At 32.8% G+C, this 17,836-nt stretch overlaps 2 protein-coding genes across 2 annotated transcripts; both read right to left on the bottom strand.

Annotated features, from left to right (window-relative positions):
• Window positions 1-1,774: 1,774 nt before the first annotated feature.
• On the bottom strand, window positions 1,775-2,491 carry LOC129881408 (uncharacterized). The gene has a single exon (XM_055955617.1). The coding sequence runs from the start codon at window positions 2,307-2,309 to the stop codon at window positions 1,911-1,913; it is 399 nt and encodes a 132-aa protein (XP_055811592.1). The 5' UTR covers window positions 2,310-2,491; the 3' UTR covers window positions 1,775-1,910.
• A 9,910-nt stretch (window positions 2,492-12,401) lies between these two features.
• LOC129882087 (AT-hook motif nuclear-localized protein 7-like) lies at window positions 12,402-17,027 on the bottom strand. Its single transcript, XM_055956235.1, has 5 exons — window positions 16,244-17,027; window positions 15,788-15,855; window positions 15,559-15,690; window positions 13,611-13,772; window positions 12,402-13,065 (listed from the first exon to the last, which is right to left on the bottom strand). The coding sequence occupies exons 1-5, from the start codon at window positions 16,797-16,799 to the stop codon at window positions 12,736-12,738; spliced, it is 1,248 nt and encodes a 415-aa protein (XP_055812210.1). The 5' UTR covers window positions 16,800-17,027; the 3' UTR covers window positions 12,402-12,735.
• Window positions 17,028-17,836: the final 809 nt, after the last annotated feature.

Here is a 17,836-nt window from a genome sequence, read left to right as displayed (position 1 = left end):
GCTTACTGCTCCAAATGTTACTGTTTCTTTCTTATTATCTATGGGATTCATTTTTATTTTATATTTTAGACTGATTTTCACTTTAAAATTTTAAATATTAAGTTTATGTAGTATTATTACTACTTAGGGAATTTAAGGAGATGAGAGGCGGTGGGTGTGTGCCACGTGTAGCATAATGAAGAAATTAAAGAAAGATTGCCACTTGTTATGTTTGGTGTATAGACACCCCTTTTTTTCTTTTAATAAAGAATCGATGGAGATGAGATTGGGATAAATATAAGAATTAGGGGTTTTGGATTCAATAAAAATTATGATAAAATTAGTTATGATAAAATAAGTTGTATTGAGATTAGTTATGATAAGATAAGTTATATTGAAAGTTTAATTTATTGTATTTAAAATAATATGTATTGCATTAATTTTAAGAATAAATTATTTGTTTATAAAAATACCTTTCACTTTATTTACTTTTTTTTAAGCTTTAGTTATTTATTTTTGCAATTAAAAATTTTATTTTATTTAACTTAAATATTCTTGTGCGCACATTACTATGATAGTATGTATGTATTTAAAAATAAAACGCTCATTTTATTTAACTTAAATATTTTCATCTTAATTTTGTTAAAGTAAAAAATAATTTATTATTTATATCACTTCATTTAAGTATAAATTAATATTAAATTATAAAATATTATAATCATCTTCATGTTAATTGTTATAAAAATCCAAGCTTTCAGATGACTAAAAAGATATATATTTTTTGATCTCTACTGCTGAATATATATATATATATATATATAAATATATACACACACCCACGAATTTATGCTAGAGACGCTAAGAATGATTTTGTTTAATATTCTATACTATGTATTTATGAAACAGATTCTTGAACGATATATTTGTCTATAAAAATAATAATAGATAAATATAAATTTTTAATATTTATGTATACGGACACATATATATTATAACATATAATATCTATATATCTGACTAACATATATACTTAATTATTACCAGATTTGTAATTTGTAACTTGTCCTTCATATAAGCTTGAAATTGCCATTAAAAATCATATTTCTAACTAAATAATTCTTGTCTTTTCCTTCTACTTGTTTGGTTGATAAGCCTTTAAGTGAAATATAAAGCACGAACAAATTAAATATGATCATATCACACTTTATTCCAAAAGTAAAAGAATAAAAATAATGGACTTTGTAAGAAGCATTTGTTTTAGTATGTAATATTATGCTTTTATATTCAAATACTGTACCAATTCGAAGTTGACGAAAAAGCAAAAATTTTGAAAAGTAATTTTTTGAGCTGAAAAAAAGTAAGAGCCAACTAAAAATCATTTTATGTTTAAAATAAGCTCAAAAAATAAAAATAAATTATATTCAATTTTTGAATGTATCATAATATATATTTAATGTATAATTCATGTATAAATACTATATATTATATAATCATCATATATTTTCTATAATTTTAGCTATTTTTTAAAATATAATTCATGTATAAATACTCTATATTATGTAATCATTATATATTTCCTATAATTTTGGCTATTTTTTATATAAATAAAATATAACTATATTTATTATATATATTTAAAATTATCCCAAAAAATAATTAAATTTATTTGATTTAGCTTATTTAAAACAAGTTATAAGCTAAAGCCAAAAAAATCGAACTACCCAACTTATTTTTTTAAAGTTATAAACCGTTTTCAACCTATAAACGTTTAAAATAGGTTAAGCTAATCAACCCTTGTTATGAAATTTTAGTCTAAAACCTGCACTTATTATTGCATCACAAGATCATCTTTACATACTAAATACAAGTAATTAACAACCCAAATCACACAAATTTTTATTTTTTTTTCAAATCACAACATTCAATTATCATTAATTAACTTTCAAATTAGGATCAACATCTATTCTAGCAACACCTTTTCCTGCCAATTTCGCTACTTCAATTACATCCATTTCTTCCTTGGTTTCTTCTTCATCCACATAATTCGGATCCTTCTCATCCAACGCTGGAGGCACTGGATCCAATTCATTATCTGCTTCCTTATCGGGTCCTTCCCACGTGTATTTTCCTCCGTGCCCCTTTTTTGGATCATGCTTTAACGGCAACCCATCCGCCGGATGCCGCTCCAATCTCTTCACCCCTTTCTCCATCAATTTTTTTTCGACATACTTAACTGTATCGACGTTTTTTGTATCGATTTCGAGTTTTTCAACGTGCTTTCGTCCTTCTTCGTTTGCTCTGCACTCTGTTTTGATCGTTACTGGCTTCATTTTTTTTTTTTGTTGATTGATAAAGTTTTTGGTGACTTACAGAGTCTTTGTGTATGAAGATGAAGATGAAGATGAAGATGGTTAAATTGGGTATTTATAATATTGGGTTCGATTAGGATTTAGAAGGTGCTGGAAAAGCTAGAAGGTTCTGTTTAGATTTTTCTGGAAACGTTTAGATTTTTATCGAAACGTTTATGTTCATAAAACAGTAGCCTCAATTATTTTTAATTTTTTTTGATTATTTTAAAAATTTGAGATAAAATTAATTGTTATTTTCCTAGTTTACTTTAGTGGTAATTATTTTTGAATACTATTACTAAATTCTTCAATTATGGAGTTGTAAAAATATAAATAGAAAATATTCAATAAATACAGATTATATCTCAACAAAGAATATAATAACAATAATATACCTAATGAAAAATCTCACAAAATGGAATCATAACAAATGCTAAAATAGTTAAAATCCCTTGTGAATAATAATCCTCTATTCATCGTTATTTGTCTATTATATTAAAAATAAATGTCTAATAATATTTGTATAATTTAGGAAATCAAAACATAATTTTAATTTAGTTTTTAATTTATTATGATTATTAATTAGTAGTCATTTTTCTATTATATTTTTAAGGTATTGTATTTATTATATTCAAAAGGTGATTTGATAAAATTATTCTTCTATTTATAATTTCTTAGAAATTGTATAAAATTAATAGTGGACAAGTATTTTTGTAAGAAAACATGCAAAAGAAAAAAAAAACACAGATAATTTGAGAAGGAAGAGTGAAATAAAGTCATCCGACCCCTTGATAAACTCTTGCTCCTTGAAAATTGGAAAGGCACCTTCATTTAATTACAGAATTTGAAAGGTTTAATTTTTTCTCTTTTTATTTAATTAATAAACCATAATACCACTATAAATATAGAATCACCAAGGTTTATTTTTCTCCAAATTATCACTAAAGTCTTTTTATTTCTTCAAAATTCAACAATGGCGCACAAAATTTCCAACTTGAAGTTGAAAAACCTTTTGGTTAATTCTGATAATGATGATAGTGATCATGAAGATGAAACTGTTAGTGGAAAATTAGAATTGGACCTTCCTTTGGATAAATTGAACCTTGGGTCCAGAAAGAAACTCCTCGTGCTTAGTCTTGGTGGTTTGCTAGTCGATCGGTTGCATAGCATTCTAAGATCTCAATACAAAAAAGAAATCGCAAACATTCTCGCTTAGCTATCACTTGTCTTCTTGACTACACCTTCTTCGACTTTCTTACCTTTTTCTGGGCATAGAAGGAGTTGATCCTTGTCGAGGTAAATGAATTTAGGAAAACTTCTGCATGTAACAGACATCACAATGTAATCAAGCACATACGGAAAGGACCAAAGGAATTTCAATTCATACTTAAATCCCACTAGCTTAGGGAGTCTGCGGTCTGGAGATACACTTCGGACCTTTCTCATGGCAATTTTTTAGGTTTGTGTGTGCATGTTTGTGCGCATTTTTATATTTGATATGGAATAAGTTTTGAATTTCCTCTTTTATGATTTGTCATCGAGCACTAGTCTTTTTTTCCCAAAAGAAACGAAAGGAGGATATTTTTTTTAATTATTTAAATTAGATGTTAGACATATGCTTTGGAATCTAGGCTAATTTGGAGTAAAAATTAACTGTGTTAGGTTAATAAAACCTTCGAGTGGTCTATAATAGCAGCCTAATTAAATTTGGATTGTGTACTGTATATATCATTTTTGGATGAAATTTCTAACATGATTTTCTCCAAAATTCCATGGCCGGAGCTATCCTTCTACCAACCTTTTTTGAAAAATTATATTATATATATAGATAAAAATTTGGTTTAATAAATATATATACAAGTATTGACACTTATTAACACAAGTTAAAATTTTGTATAGTGGTTAAGTTGTTGCAAAATTTGCTTTTGTGTTCTACCCTTGCTAGTAGCATTTAATTTTTACTTTATATTGATATTTCTATTAATTATAATTAATTTTCTTGTTTTGTTTACCAAAAAAGTATTCAAGAGACATTACTGTGATCAGTTTATGAAGTCGAAACGTTGATCTTATTTTAGATAGACAACATTATTGCTGGCCTTCGAAAAAAAATGGTATTTGTATAGGTAGGTGAATTTTTAATTTAATCTATTTTGTTAATTAAATAAAAATTGGATTATCCTTGAAATTTTCTAATTTTTATTTTTAGGATCAAGAAAAATGTATTGATAGTGGTTTTCCAACTCTGGAGAACCTTTATAAGCCAAAATTTTTGAAGAAATTGAAGAAAATATGGGAAAATAATTATTATGGTGGAAGATTTTCAGAATCTAACACACTTTTGATTGATAATTAACCCCATGTTGCTCTACTAAACCCTGTGAGTTTTTTATTAATTTGCATTAATTTTAATAATTAACAAGATGATTAGTGATGCTAATTATTGTTTATTCTTGTTTGATTTGCAGCCTGTTACTGCTGTATTTCCTCCTGCTTATAAAGTTAAACATAGGAGTGACATTTCTAGGTAACAAACTTGTCTTTGATACTCATGGCTAATTGAATTTCATTCTTTTACTAGTAAGAATGGTCAAGATAGTGCACCAGGTGATATTGACTTATGAATTTACATGTTGAATCGTTTGTATATTTTTCGTAGATGCTAATGGTGAAATTGTCACGACTCAAAAATCGAAGTCATGATGGCACACATCCCAAAACCCAACCTGATGTGTAAGCCTAAAAATAAAACTCATACAAGACTCCTAAAGGGAAAATCATGTCATGATTTAAGTGAAAAGAAAAACAATGAAGAAAATATCCCAAAACCTGGTGTCATAAGTATAAAGAGCATCTAATACAAGGTTTGAATCTGAAGATACAACATAAGTCTCTGAATGATACAAAAGACTGAAAAATAAAGACAGACTAGTGTCGATCCGAATTCCGGGACCTCACCACTAATCTGAGAATACACAATCCGCTAGAATATTAACTGCCACATGAGGTACCCCGACTAGTATCTGCATCAAAAAGGGTCACAGAAGTAGGGGTGAGTACAATTCACATGTACTCAGTAGGTTTTAGCTGACTGAGTATAAGGAATTAATCAAACCTATGAAATAAACTAAGGAACGCTTCCACCTGCATACAGAAAATTCCCACTTCGGCATCGGTGCCGCCAGTTTATATATATATTGGCGCGAGTAAAGTAAACTCATAATAACAGCTCATAATCACAATTAATCAGATAATTCAAGCAGCACAGATATCAATGCAATGCAATGCAATATGATGATGTAATGATGTGGTGGTACGGTGGAATCAAGACTATCGCACAGCCTGTCGTATACACCTGCCGAGCTGTGCTACCAAGCAAGACCCATGGGGGTCTCGCAGATCATATACCTCAATCACAATATCTCATTATCCTTGCCACCTCCTCGTGGTCAAGGGATCACAATGCATTTACTACCCTGCCGGAAAACTGTCTCGGTCAGGGACTCAAGATACAAAGGTTAGGATCACAATGCATCCACTACCCTGCCAGAAAACTGCCTCGGTCAGGGACTCAAGATACAAAGGTTGGGATCACAATGCATCCACTATCCTGCCGGAAAACTGCCTCGATCAGGGACTCAAGATACAAAGGTTTAAAGGTGTTTCATTTTCTTTCTCAAAAAGAATTTCCATATTTCTCAACTTCCCATGTTTCATGATATGATGAATGAGGATGAATGCATCAAAACACATATGCATGGAAGTAATAATCAACTCGCATGTGGTATAAGGTTCAAAGTTCTCAAAACTTAACCTACACATGATATTTACCCTCAATAAATAGTAACGGGAAGAACACACTTTCATTTAAATATTCACCCCTTTCTCAACAATATTTCAATACTCAAGTATGCTCAAAAATCCCAACTCAATCTCTCAGGCGGCATCACAAGTCAAATAATATACTCAAGCCTCTCTCTTAGGCAAATCATAATTCACATGCTCTCAAAGCAAATAAGATAACAAATAAGACCCCCACACGGGCTATGTAATACAAATAAACCCCGTCACGGCAACACATTAATAAATAAGCCTCCACACGGATATCATAATATATATAACATTCTCAACCCATACTACAACTCCATCCCAAAGTCTATAACATATGAATGACTAATTGCCCTATTTCAGTCTCAAAGAAGAATAATCAAACCTACCTCAATTGCCGAAACCGCATCCGAATACCTCCATCGGACAAGAAACTCTCGAATTCAGCGCCCGGAATGACAATCCACTATCAACAATGAAATATACACATCACAAGAAGTCCAATGACACCCATATTGATAGGTTTCGAAATCGGGGGTAAAATTGTCCAAAAAAAATATTTATTTTTGAAAAGGGTCAAATCTGGAATTTTATTTGAAAATTATGTTCTACACATCGAGTAGGATTCTTGGCTGAAAATTCCATTAAAATCGAGCAAGAATCGAATTCCAAATCATGAAAATACAATTTTTTAAAAATCACCACAATTTCATTACGAAAATGGCAAAAGACAGCAACTTTGAACAACGATTTATCAGAAATGAAGCCTCTACAGCTAAAACTGATCACACCACAACGATCCTTACGAAAAACTCAGCAATGTAGCCTCAAGAATCACTGGAAACGGACCCAAAATGCTCAAGATATCAAATCTCAAAGTTCATCAAAAATCTAATCCGAAAATAAAAAGGGCAGCTGCTATAACGCGAATCTTACCTAAAAGAAATCGTCTCCATCACTTTATGATTACACCACTGTATTCCTATGGAAAAACTACACAATTTAAAGCTTTGAATCACTGAATTCGGATCTAAGATGACCAAGAAATCATCTTTCAAAGTTTACAAAAATCTGAATCCAAAAATGGTCGAGGCAGCATCTAAAACATTAAATCTTACCTAAAACGAAGCTTCTAATCAAGATTCCGAGCTCACCAATGGATTCCTCGCGAAAATTTCTTGAAGATAGACTCTTGAATCACTAGATTTGGACTTGAAATGCTCAAGAAATGAGGGTTCAAAGTTGAGAGAAAAGTCTGAAAAATCTGGTGCAAAATCTGCACTTTTGCACCAGATTTTTCTGGTTTTGCATTATTTAAAGTCTCCGAACGGACCCTCGGAATTCGTTCGGAACCCGATAAAAATAAACCAGATATGCTACCCCACTAAATTTGATATTCCGTACTCAATGGCGCATTTAAAATTATCATACGAAATCATTTTAATAAAAAGTGAATCTCACATCAAGGTATCATTTTAAGGCAAATTCCACAATCGGCCTCGGAATTAGACTGGAAACTTCGGAAAGCAAACGAAGGGTCGTTCTAGACCAAACTCGATATTCTGAAACTAACCGCGCTATCAGAATTTTCATCCGAGTGCGTTTTCCAAGAATGTTGACCAAAGTCAACCATAGGCTAACTTTCAAAGTCAAAAGCGCCAAATGACCCCAAACTCGTATCGATTGTCTCGATAGTCATGCCGACAATGCTACTAGCCTAATGTGGACATTACGGAGCTGATGGAATCATAAAAATATGAATTCGAGGTCTCCTTGACCCGAAACTCAAAAAGTCGCAACTAAATCAACTTAGGCCTTCAAAATATCAAAATGGGCTCGGGACCTCTAAAAATTCAGACAATACTTCTTCTAGACCAAAAACCATCCCTCGAATCTAACGGAGTCGTCGGAATTCCATTCCGAGTATCGAAACTCCAAAAGTTGACCAAAGTCAAATCTTGGCCTAAAATTCCTTAAATTCCCAACTCAAGACCTCAAATCTTCGTTACAACTCCAAAACTAATTTCGTAAACTCTCCTAGATCAATTTCCACATTTCGGAGTTGCTAGAATTGATAAAATTCAGTTCCGATACCCGTAGCTCTGGTTGGTCCCAAAAATCACTTTTTCACCTCTTAACTCTATAAAACTCAAGAATTTGCACAATTTACAAACCATTAAGATTTTGACACTTTCAACTAAACAAACCAATCAAATAATACTCTAGGAAACTAATGATAAGGGTAAAATGGTAATTTCACACAAATTTTAAAAAAATAACTCTCAAGGTCATTACAGAAATGGTGTGGTTTTTTGGAGGAACTAGTTGATGTTGATGATGTTTCAATGTTTCAATGTGATAACAATTTCAATTCTCATATTGATTGGGATTACTATGCTAAGATTGTACGTGACTCGGCCCTCGGAATCTCTCGACTTTTGTTGCCTTGATTATGGATTTGATTACTCAGATTAAGCTCGTTTGGTTGTGATTAGTCTGAAAATCAAAAGTGGCCTGAATAAAGAAGCCTTGAGGAATTATTATTAATAAAGTGGAAAGTAATAATATTGAATGATAAATTAATAATATTTAGATTGGGTGTCACGTTCCGACACCGTATATTTGGATTGGATGTCACATTTCGACACTGTATATTTGGATCGGGTGTCACATTCTGATACTGTATATTTGGATCGGGTGTTGTGTTCCGACATTGTATATTTGGATCGGGTGTCACATTTCAACATGGGATATTTGGATCGGGTGTCATAATCCGATACGATATTATTGGATCGGATGTCATGTTTTGACCGGTAATATTAAAGGAAAACAAATTAAAATGATTTAATGCTACCCAATCTCTAATAACTCATTTCCCAAAGGATGTGTGATCTTAATTTTGTTGATTGGTTATGTAGTTGTTTATTATTTTGTCTCTTGATCTTGTTGGTTGTCATTTGTTAAGTGCTATGGTTTATTTCTCGCTATTACTTTATACATATTGATTTATATTTTGAATCGATCGATGACACATATTCAGTACATGTTGTCCTGTACTGATCATACTTGTATTTTTCTTTGTTTTATTTTGTGGAGTACGACGAGTGTTCCATCGACTTCGACTTGAACTCAGCTCTAGTCAGTCTCCAGTACATCGGATTGCAGGTTGAGCTATTCGTTCTAGCTCGGACACATTATGTTATATATCCTTAACTTTCGGACACATTATGTTATATATTTTTTATGGTGTATGATTTTTTCAGACTTAGTATTTTAAGAAAGGACGCGGTGGAATATTAGTTGGATGCTCTGCAGTGAAGAGTGAAGTGCCCAGCTGCTAAAGCAGTTGATCCACTCGACCGTGTCTTAGGCTTGGTCGTCGCAATAAGACGGAACGGTTCCCTGAAAATAAATAAGGGCGCCTTTAAAGCGTTCGTTGGAGGAAAAAGTACATAAAAAATGACAGCAATGGAAGGGGCCCTTGGGCCACTTGACTGTAAGGAAAGGGGAAAGGTCTTTTTTTTTATAGAAAGAGAGTAGGGGGGGTTTTCTGGGGCTTTGAAGCAGGTTCGCCATTTTTTAAGAAAAGAAAAGCAGGGTAGAAAGTCTCTCTTACTTATTTCGTAAGAGAAGGGGGGTTGAAGTATGACTTTTAGATTTTGGAAACACGTATCTAATAAATTTTAGTGGTTTTATTATTTCTTACTCTCATAAATTGAGCTTCCGTGTTAATGTCATATTTTATAAGTTGAGATTTGTATCGTTGATTATCCATCTAGGAGGTTAAGTGTAGGTGTAACTAATGACTCATTTTGAGTCGTAACATCTATATGGATGATTCATTAATATTTAATAGGCTATGAGATCATACATTAATTATCATATACTTGGTTTCATTTTACTAGTTCTTGTATCAAAAATAAATGTTATAATCTATTTATTTATTTTAATAAATTTAAAAAGTTTTATATCTTTTACACTATTTTTAGTATTAAATAAATAGAATTTTAAAGTATCATTAATAAGGTTAACTGTCAGTAGTCAACTGTTTGACAAAAATGAAAAGGCCAAAAGTTCTGCCCCTACAGCTTCATCAATAAACTCTTGAGTTGTTTCTATCAGGTTTTGAATGACTTTCTAATCATATCGTTACGACATTTCTGATATTAAGTCTCATTCGAAGCTTTAGCAAAGGTGATGAAATAATTGTTGATAACGTTTTCGAAATATTTCAACCGATCGTTCTTACTCTTTTTTTCTGAGATGTTGAATCGTATAACAAATTTGACGTGTTTGTTTAGACTAATCATAATCGAATGATAATAATACATCAATGAGAAGTTAATTCGATAAGTTTTATCTAACCTTTTTAATATATTTTTAATAAAAAGACTGACAAATCAAATTTTATTTTTTTGTAGGATCAAGAAAAATGTATTGATAGTGGATTTAAGTGCTTGGAGAAAAAAGAGAAGCCCATATTCTTGAAGCAAATGAAAAAAAATATGGGAAAACAAGTATAATCTTCTTCCTTGTCGTGGTGGAAAATTTTCACAATCCAACACACTTATGATTGATGATGAGCCTCACACTGCTCTAATAAATCCTGTAAGGTTTTCGTAATTTATTTATACTGACGATATATATTATTTAAACTCAGTACATATTATATTATGTAGAAGCAATCCTTTTATTGAGACTAATTTATATTTGTTGTTTTATTTAATTTGCAGCCTAATACTGCAGTTTTCCCTCCTGTATTCAAAGTTGGAAATGGCAAAGACACATTTCTTGGTAACAAATAGTCTTATACATTAAGGGTGTGTTTAGTATAATGGCAAAAAAATATTTTCAAAAAATATTTAAATACGCCCTGGAAAACATTTTATTTAGAAATCGAGTTTTTAATAATCAGGAAAACATACCCTTAATCGTACAACGGAATTATTGTACTATTAGGTCATATAACCATAGTCGATCATTCAATGTACTTTCTTTTTTGGAAGTATTATATAAATCTCATAGTGTTAAGAATTGATTACATTTTATCCCTATTTTTTTTCAAATTACAAAAATTCCTTAAATTTGGTGGAATTCGGATACACTCCAAAACATTATGATACATCGCATAAGTGATCGTGTAAAGTGATGTTCCGATGTCCTGATACACCGTGTAAAGTATTGTATCTGATCGATACATCGCGTAAAGTGATGAATCCGAGAATAGGAAAGAGTATGAATTTTTGTAATTTTTCCAAATCATAAAATTTTTTAGAAAATATGATAAAATAAGTTGTGTATTTACGTAATTTTTTCTTTTTTTCATTGTCGGTGTATATATTAAGTTTGATATGATTTGTTGATGTAGGTCCTAAGGGTAATTTCCAGAAGTTTCTAGGTGGTCTTGCTGATGCAGATGATGTTCCAACGTATGTTAAAGAACATTCTTTGATTGGACAACCTGCTATAACATCTTCTCATCCTGATTGGAATTACTATGCTATGATTATTGTTCGTTTTGCTGGCATAAAGAAAGAAGATTCTTAAGTTTAGTATAACTATATATTATGTTAATGTTTTAATTACCTATTTTCACAATGTCAATGATAATTAAGTACTATGTTTACTACAATATCCATGATAGAAACTTGCTTGAATGTTTTTTACTGCTTTTATTATTAGTTGTCATGTTTTATTTACTGTTGTTTTTCTTTTCATTACTATATTGATTTGCTATAGTTGAGTTGGGGGTCGTTACAAAACAGTTTTTCTACCTCTATAAGGTAGGGGTAAGATTTGTTACGCTCTATTTTACTCAAATCCTACTCTGTAAAATTTTACTAGATATATTATGGTGGTGGTGGTTCCACGATAGAAACACCCTGATATAATATAAATGCCTTAACGATTTGTAACTATTATGATCAAAGATCTTATCTAGTCTCTTCATGCTTGTTCTAAGTTCGAAGTACCATTTTTGGACAAATATTGAATCTCTTTCATGGTGTGATTTCTTCTTCATATAGGATCTATGGGGCGATTATTTACCTTTTGTGCTACACCCATTCCTTTCCAATATGATAGAAAAGGATCCCATGATCCTAAACCGAATCCCAAATTTGTATTTGAAAAGTGAATTTAGTAGTGTCAATAATTGATATGACCCCGTTGATAAGTGCTACAAGATCTAGTGCATAGGAACTCATGGTTATTGACCCCACTGCATACATATTGTCAACATAAAAGTGGCCAAAAAAACAACATATTGTCAACATAAATGAATCAGTGTCCTTTCACTTCATACTGACATGAATGAGACATACAACATCTCTTCCTAAATTATCATATCATATCCTTGAAAGAAGTAAAGAACAAAGATCTGTATAAAAACATTACAACAACCAGAAAAACAAAAGATATATTAGCCCTCTTTCTAGTCATGTCAGCATAACACTTCAAAAGTCTCTAAATAAGGCAGTCCTAATGATTCCTCAAAATTACGATCAGCACAGAAGAGCAAAACAAGGAATCAGCTAAGCAGAAAAGAACTATAGTCAAGTTTTGGTCCAATACGTCGAGCTTACTCCATAGGTATAGACACGTTAATATCGGGATATGATCTCTGCTCGAATGTTGGTTCAGATCCATTACAGTCAGAGGTGTCTGTAGAGGTGTTCGGCATATCTTTGTTGCTCGTGCTGTTGTCGGCTTCCCCGTGGTTGTGGATTGGTATTTGAGATGTCTGAGTTAGAGTCATGTTGCTCACCGGCGGTGCTTGTGATACAGGTCTTATCATTGAAACAGGGTCTGGAGAGCTGTGGATGACCGGAGGCATTCTTGGTTCGATCTGATGATGCTTCCTTTTGTTGTGCGTTTTAAAAGCGTTTGGCATGAAACTTCCAACCACCATCTAGCAAATATAAGAAGAAATTGCGTTCAAGAAGTATGCTAACAAGTAACGATGTTGGCTGTGAATGAGGTATACACGGCATCAACTTAAATCAGAGAGGATATTTGGCCTATGGATCTCTATCTTCTGTTAATCGAACTTGAATCGTAGAGGACTATGCAGATAATACAAGTTCCATCATTTTCTGATTCACCAACATAATCAACTTAGCTCATGAAGAGGACAATCATCTTCTGTCAAGGATAGTCAGATTTGTTGTGTTCTTCGGTTAAGCAATGGATGTAGACTTACAGAGAAAGTTGAATACTATGTCAAACAATTTCGTTCCGAATTTCCAACTACCAGCATCATTAGTCTTAGCAGGCTTTAGGATCTATCAAATGCGATTTTGAGTTGGTTCTTCTTTTTCTTTTAATAAGTTGTACGACATGTTACATTATAAATTTGGTTAACTAGGACTTACTTGGATAGGGAACCAAACAGAAGGCAGAGCTCTCAGGTACTTGTAATTTTGTATTATATAATAAACACATAACAGGACTTACTTGGATGGGGCTTGCAGCCGTAAGTGAACCACCAATACCACCACCAATAACACGCCCATCTGGGCCAGCCAGTGACACACTTAATCCACCGGACCTACTTTTCATGCCACCGTTATCAGAAACAGTGTATGACCCAGTTAACGCTAAGATCTCAAAGCGGCCCTGCATTGTCAGAGTAATATGAATTTTCAGGACATGGAAGGTGATAAACTCCAGTTTTCTCATACGACGACAAAACAATTCAAATAAAAGCACATGAAAGCTGATCTCATAAAAAGATGGAGAGTGAGATTCTAAGGCTATATAATTATAGTAGCAAGCATATCGGTTAGGCATTCATGGAAAAAAAAATTTAAAAAAACAGGCCTACTTTTCCTTTCTAGACTGCAACAACATTTTTCTTGCTGAAAAGAATTAGGGAGCATTGATTTCTCAAAAAAGAAAAAAACTGAAACAGCCTCATCCAAGTGAGACGATTACAGCGCATCTGATAACCATTTTCATCCAGTCATGTAATGTCAACTCTATTTGATCCTAAGCCTTCCAAACGTTAAATGATCCTAAGCTGAGCAAAAGTTTGGGTGCTTACGACAATTCTGGTGATCTTTGTTTTGTCATCTAAATTTGAAGTACACTACGATGGGTCAAAGTCAAAACTGTTGTTGTAAAACAAGAACAACAATTGAACACAACTACCGAAAGCAAGGAAATAATATATTCAGCAGAAGCAAAGTCCTACAGAATGAACACAGAAACAGTCTAGACAGGAGAGTTGAACTCATACAAAGTAAATTAGTCAATCCCATTTGAAATAAATTACTAGAACAAATAAGAGAAGTGACGGTTATCAGTTAAAGATTCGTTGCACATGCAAATAGCAGAGTTGAACTTCCCCGTCATTATTGTGCTTTCATCAATAAGCACAGGAACTCCCTGGTAAACTTTGCTACTTTGAAAGTTCAACAATGTAAAAGCAACATGAGATTCAGGCTTCAACCAGAGTTCCATTAATACACTGATTCGGACAGTAGTTAACTAGTTATCACTCTTCTACAAAGCATTTTAGTACCAACTTTGGAGTAGATTATTTATAATAATAAGCTAATCTTCAACACTAAATCAAGATTAGCAAGTACGCTGAGGGAGTGATTTAGTCAAATTTCCTATAAATGGTAGTAATACAACTTTTTGAGGAAGTTTTTTTTTCAAGGATAATCGGCCTGCCTCTCTGCCCTTCCACACTAAAACACCAAACTTTCAAACTCACAACATGCACCTAACCCACACATCACATGTTGTGCTCTTACCACTAATACAACTTTTCTAGAACAGATAATGGACAAGCCACCAAGTACCAACAGGCAACGAATCTTCACCAGCTCATAGTTATAACAGTTGTGTTTAGACCAACTCGCATGCACCTAAACTGTTCTACCATATGCCTGCAATCTCCCAGCAAGACTGGTACCTATTAACTCCGCCTACCAAAGCTAAAACATATGGGATATTTAGGACATATACTATATCAAACAGAAAAGGAAAGGGGGGAAACCATATCCTGCAGATAATCCATCCTCCAAATCATTAGATTCTTGATCATGATGATTTTCCAATTATTTTTTCTTTGTTTTTTTCAGGTGGGGTGGTTGAGGTAGGGCAACAACAATAACAGAAGAACCCCAGGTATCTAAAATCCAGTAAAAGCTGATGCAATCTTAAAAAAGTACTCCCTCTGTTTCATTTTTTTAGTTTTACTTTCTTTTTTAGCGTTTCAAAAAGAATGTCTCTTTACATTCAGATCGCATGTTTAACACTAAAGATTAAAGAACACTTTGGTAAATTCTACATATCTTTACTTTCTAAAACTCTCCAGCAAATCAAAAATAGACAAACAAATCAAAACTACGAAGTACAAAATACAAAAAGGAATGAAAAAGAAGAAACATGCCTCATATGTCAAGAGACCTCCAGAAGAACCAGGCTGACGAATGGTAACATTCGAAACAGCACCATTTGCAGACAGAACACAGATCCCTCTTGAACCCTTCTGCACAAAAGAATAAACCTTTCCTGCCACATCCTACATAACACACCAGAGTACAAAATTCACAAAATTTCATAAGTAACCAAACATCTCAGATCTGAAAAACAGAGAAAACAAAGTATGAAAAATTTACCTCTCCAGTATGAACAGTAACCACATGTGGCATAAAATCTCCTCCAGCTGTATGTGCAAACAGTTCACCTTCATAGACCAGAAAGCAAACACTCAACATCAGGAAAAAGGCATTAGGTAAAACAAACTAAACCAAACAAAACCAAATATTGGATCTTTTTGCCTGCTCATTTTAGATTTACCCCCCAAACAAAAAAAATCTAGGGTTCTTCTCCTTCTAATCAACAACACAATTAAAAAAAAAAAAAAAAAAAAACCCCAAAAGTCAGAAAATAATGTAACAAAAACACAAACATAAGGAAAAATTTCTTTTCGAGGAATTTTAGTAGGTCAATTGGTTGACTACGTGAAGTTAATCACTACCCCAATTTTTTTTTAACAGATCTTTGAGAAAATCTCTATAAACCCCCAAAAACACAGAGCTAAACAGATTATTTTTTTTGGTTTTAAGATTTACCTAAAGAAGCAATTAATTGCAAGTTACCAGCACCAGTAGGTCTTCCACGTCCTCTTTTAGAGGAAGAATAGCCGGAAGAAAGTGGTGGCGACGTTATAGTAAAACCAGTCGGCGGTGATGTCACTCCACCAGTAACACCACCAGGTGAAGTGACAGCTCCGCCGACGACACCACCGCCGCTGCCACCAGCTGCTATTGCAGCTGCTTTAGCAGCAGCTGCAGCAGCTGCTTTTATATATTGAGGTGTTAAATTCCCATCAGCATCATACTTTCTTGGTCTTCCTCTCTTCTTTTTCTCACCACCACTACCTACTACCCCATTAACCCCACTACCCACCACTCCTACTCCTCCACCCCCAGTTGCTCCTCCCATTCCTACACTCATATTCATCACTTGGGATAGCACTACCCCACCACCCCCACTGTTGAAACTCCCATTTGCTGCTGCTGCTGCTGCCGCGACTGGTGGTGGCGGTGGTGGTGGTGGTGAGTCATACTCCGAATTAACACCGAGTGACCCAGATTCTGTACTCTCTTTGTCTTCCATTTCCATCATTTTTTTCAGTACTACAAAAGGGGAAAAATCAAGAATGAAGTTCAAATCAAAAGAAAAAAAATTGTTTTGAAAAGGGTTTGGTGAACAATTGGCGCCAGAAGTAAAAGAAAAAAAAAGGGGGGTTTGAGATTAGTACTGATATTTGATTTTCACTAGTAAATTTGTGTTTTTGGAGTTTGTAAAGTTGAGCTTCCCTCCATTAATGGCACAATGAAAACACAAAATAAAGTGAAAAGATAAAAAATTAAATAATAAAAAACTGATATATAATATATATTTGCCTTTTGTCTGGACTCTACTACACAAAAGTGTTTGTTTAATATCTAGTGAAATGACATAAAAGCCCCTAGGTTTATTTTTTATGTTTTCATATTAACTTAAACTTACCCTTGTAGATAAATGAAAAAAATCAAAATTGTCCCTAAATTATACAGAAATAAATTATTTTACCCTTCGTTAAAAGTTGGTCTCACATCTGTTCTCGATAGTGTCATCGCAAATGATAAATATCGGAGATCTATATCAAAACAGTTTAACTTGCTGCGGTATACTGATTAATGAAGTCAAAATATGAATTTTATACGCAAACACGTGTTATGCATCCATTATTTTACACGGACGTGAGTAAGTTTTTACTATGACTTTCCTCTGTACTTTTCGACTACTTTCGGGTGATGGTCAAAGATTAATTAATTGTCAGTTTGCTTTATTTAGCATCTGAAAAAGCTATATGTCCAAACACAATCATAATAACAATATACTCAGTATAATCTCATAAAATAGTTTTGAGGAGATGATGCATACGTAAATCATCTTATTCCTATCCAGTGTGGTTCAAACACATCAAAGAAAAATAGATTTGACACTTATTTTTAATAGGTGTAAAATTATTCTATTTAATATAGTTTGAGGGTAGTTTTGACTTTTTTTAATAAAAGATAAATGACAATATTTTGTTTTCATATTTGGAGATTTATGATTTATGAATTGTAATTATCAAATCCTATTAATTTTCCGTATATAGGACTATCGGAGGA

The sequence above is a fragment of the Solanum dulcamara genome, chromosome 3 (assembly GCF_947179165.1).
Source record: "Solanum dulcamara chromosome 3, daSolDulc1.2, whole genome shotgun sequence".
Classification (NCBI taxonomy): Eukaryota; Viridiplantae; Streptophyta; class Magnoliopsida; order Solanales; family Solanaceae; genus Solanum; species Solanum dulcamara.
The sequence above is the reverse complement of the archived record's forward strand: the minus strand, read 5'-3'. Positions and strand labels throughout refer to the sequence as shown.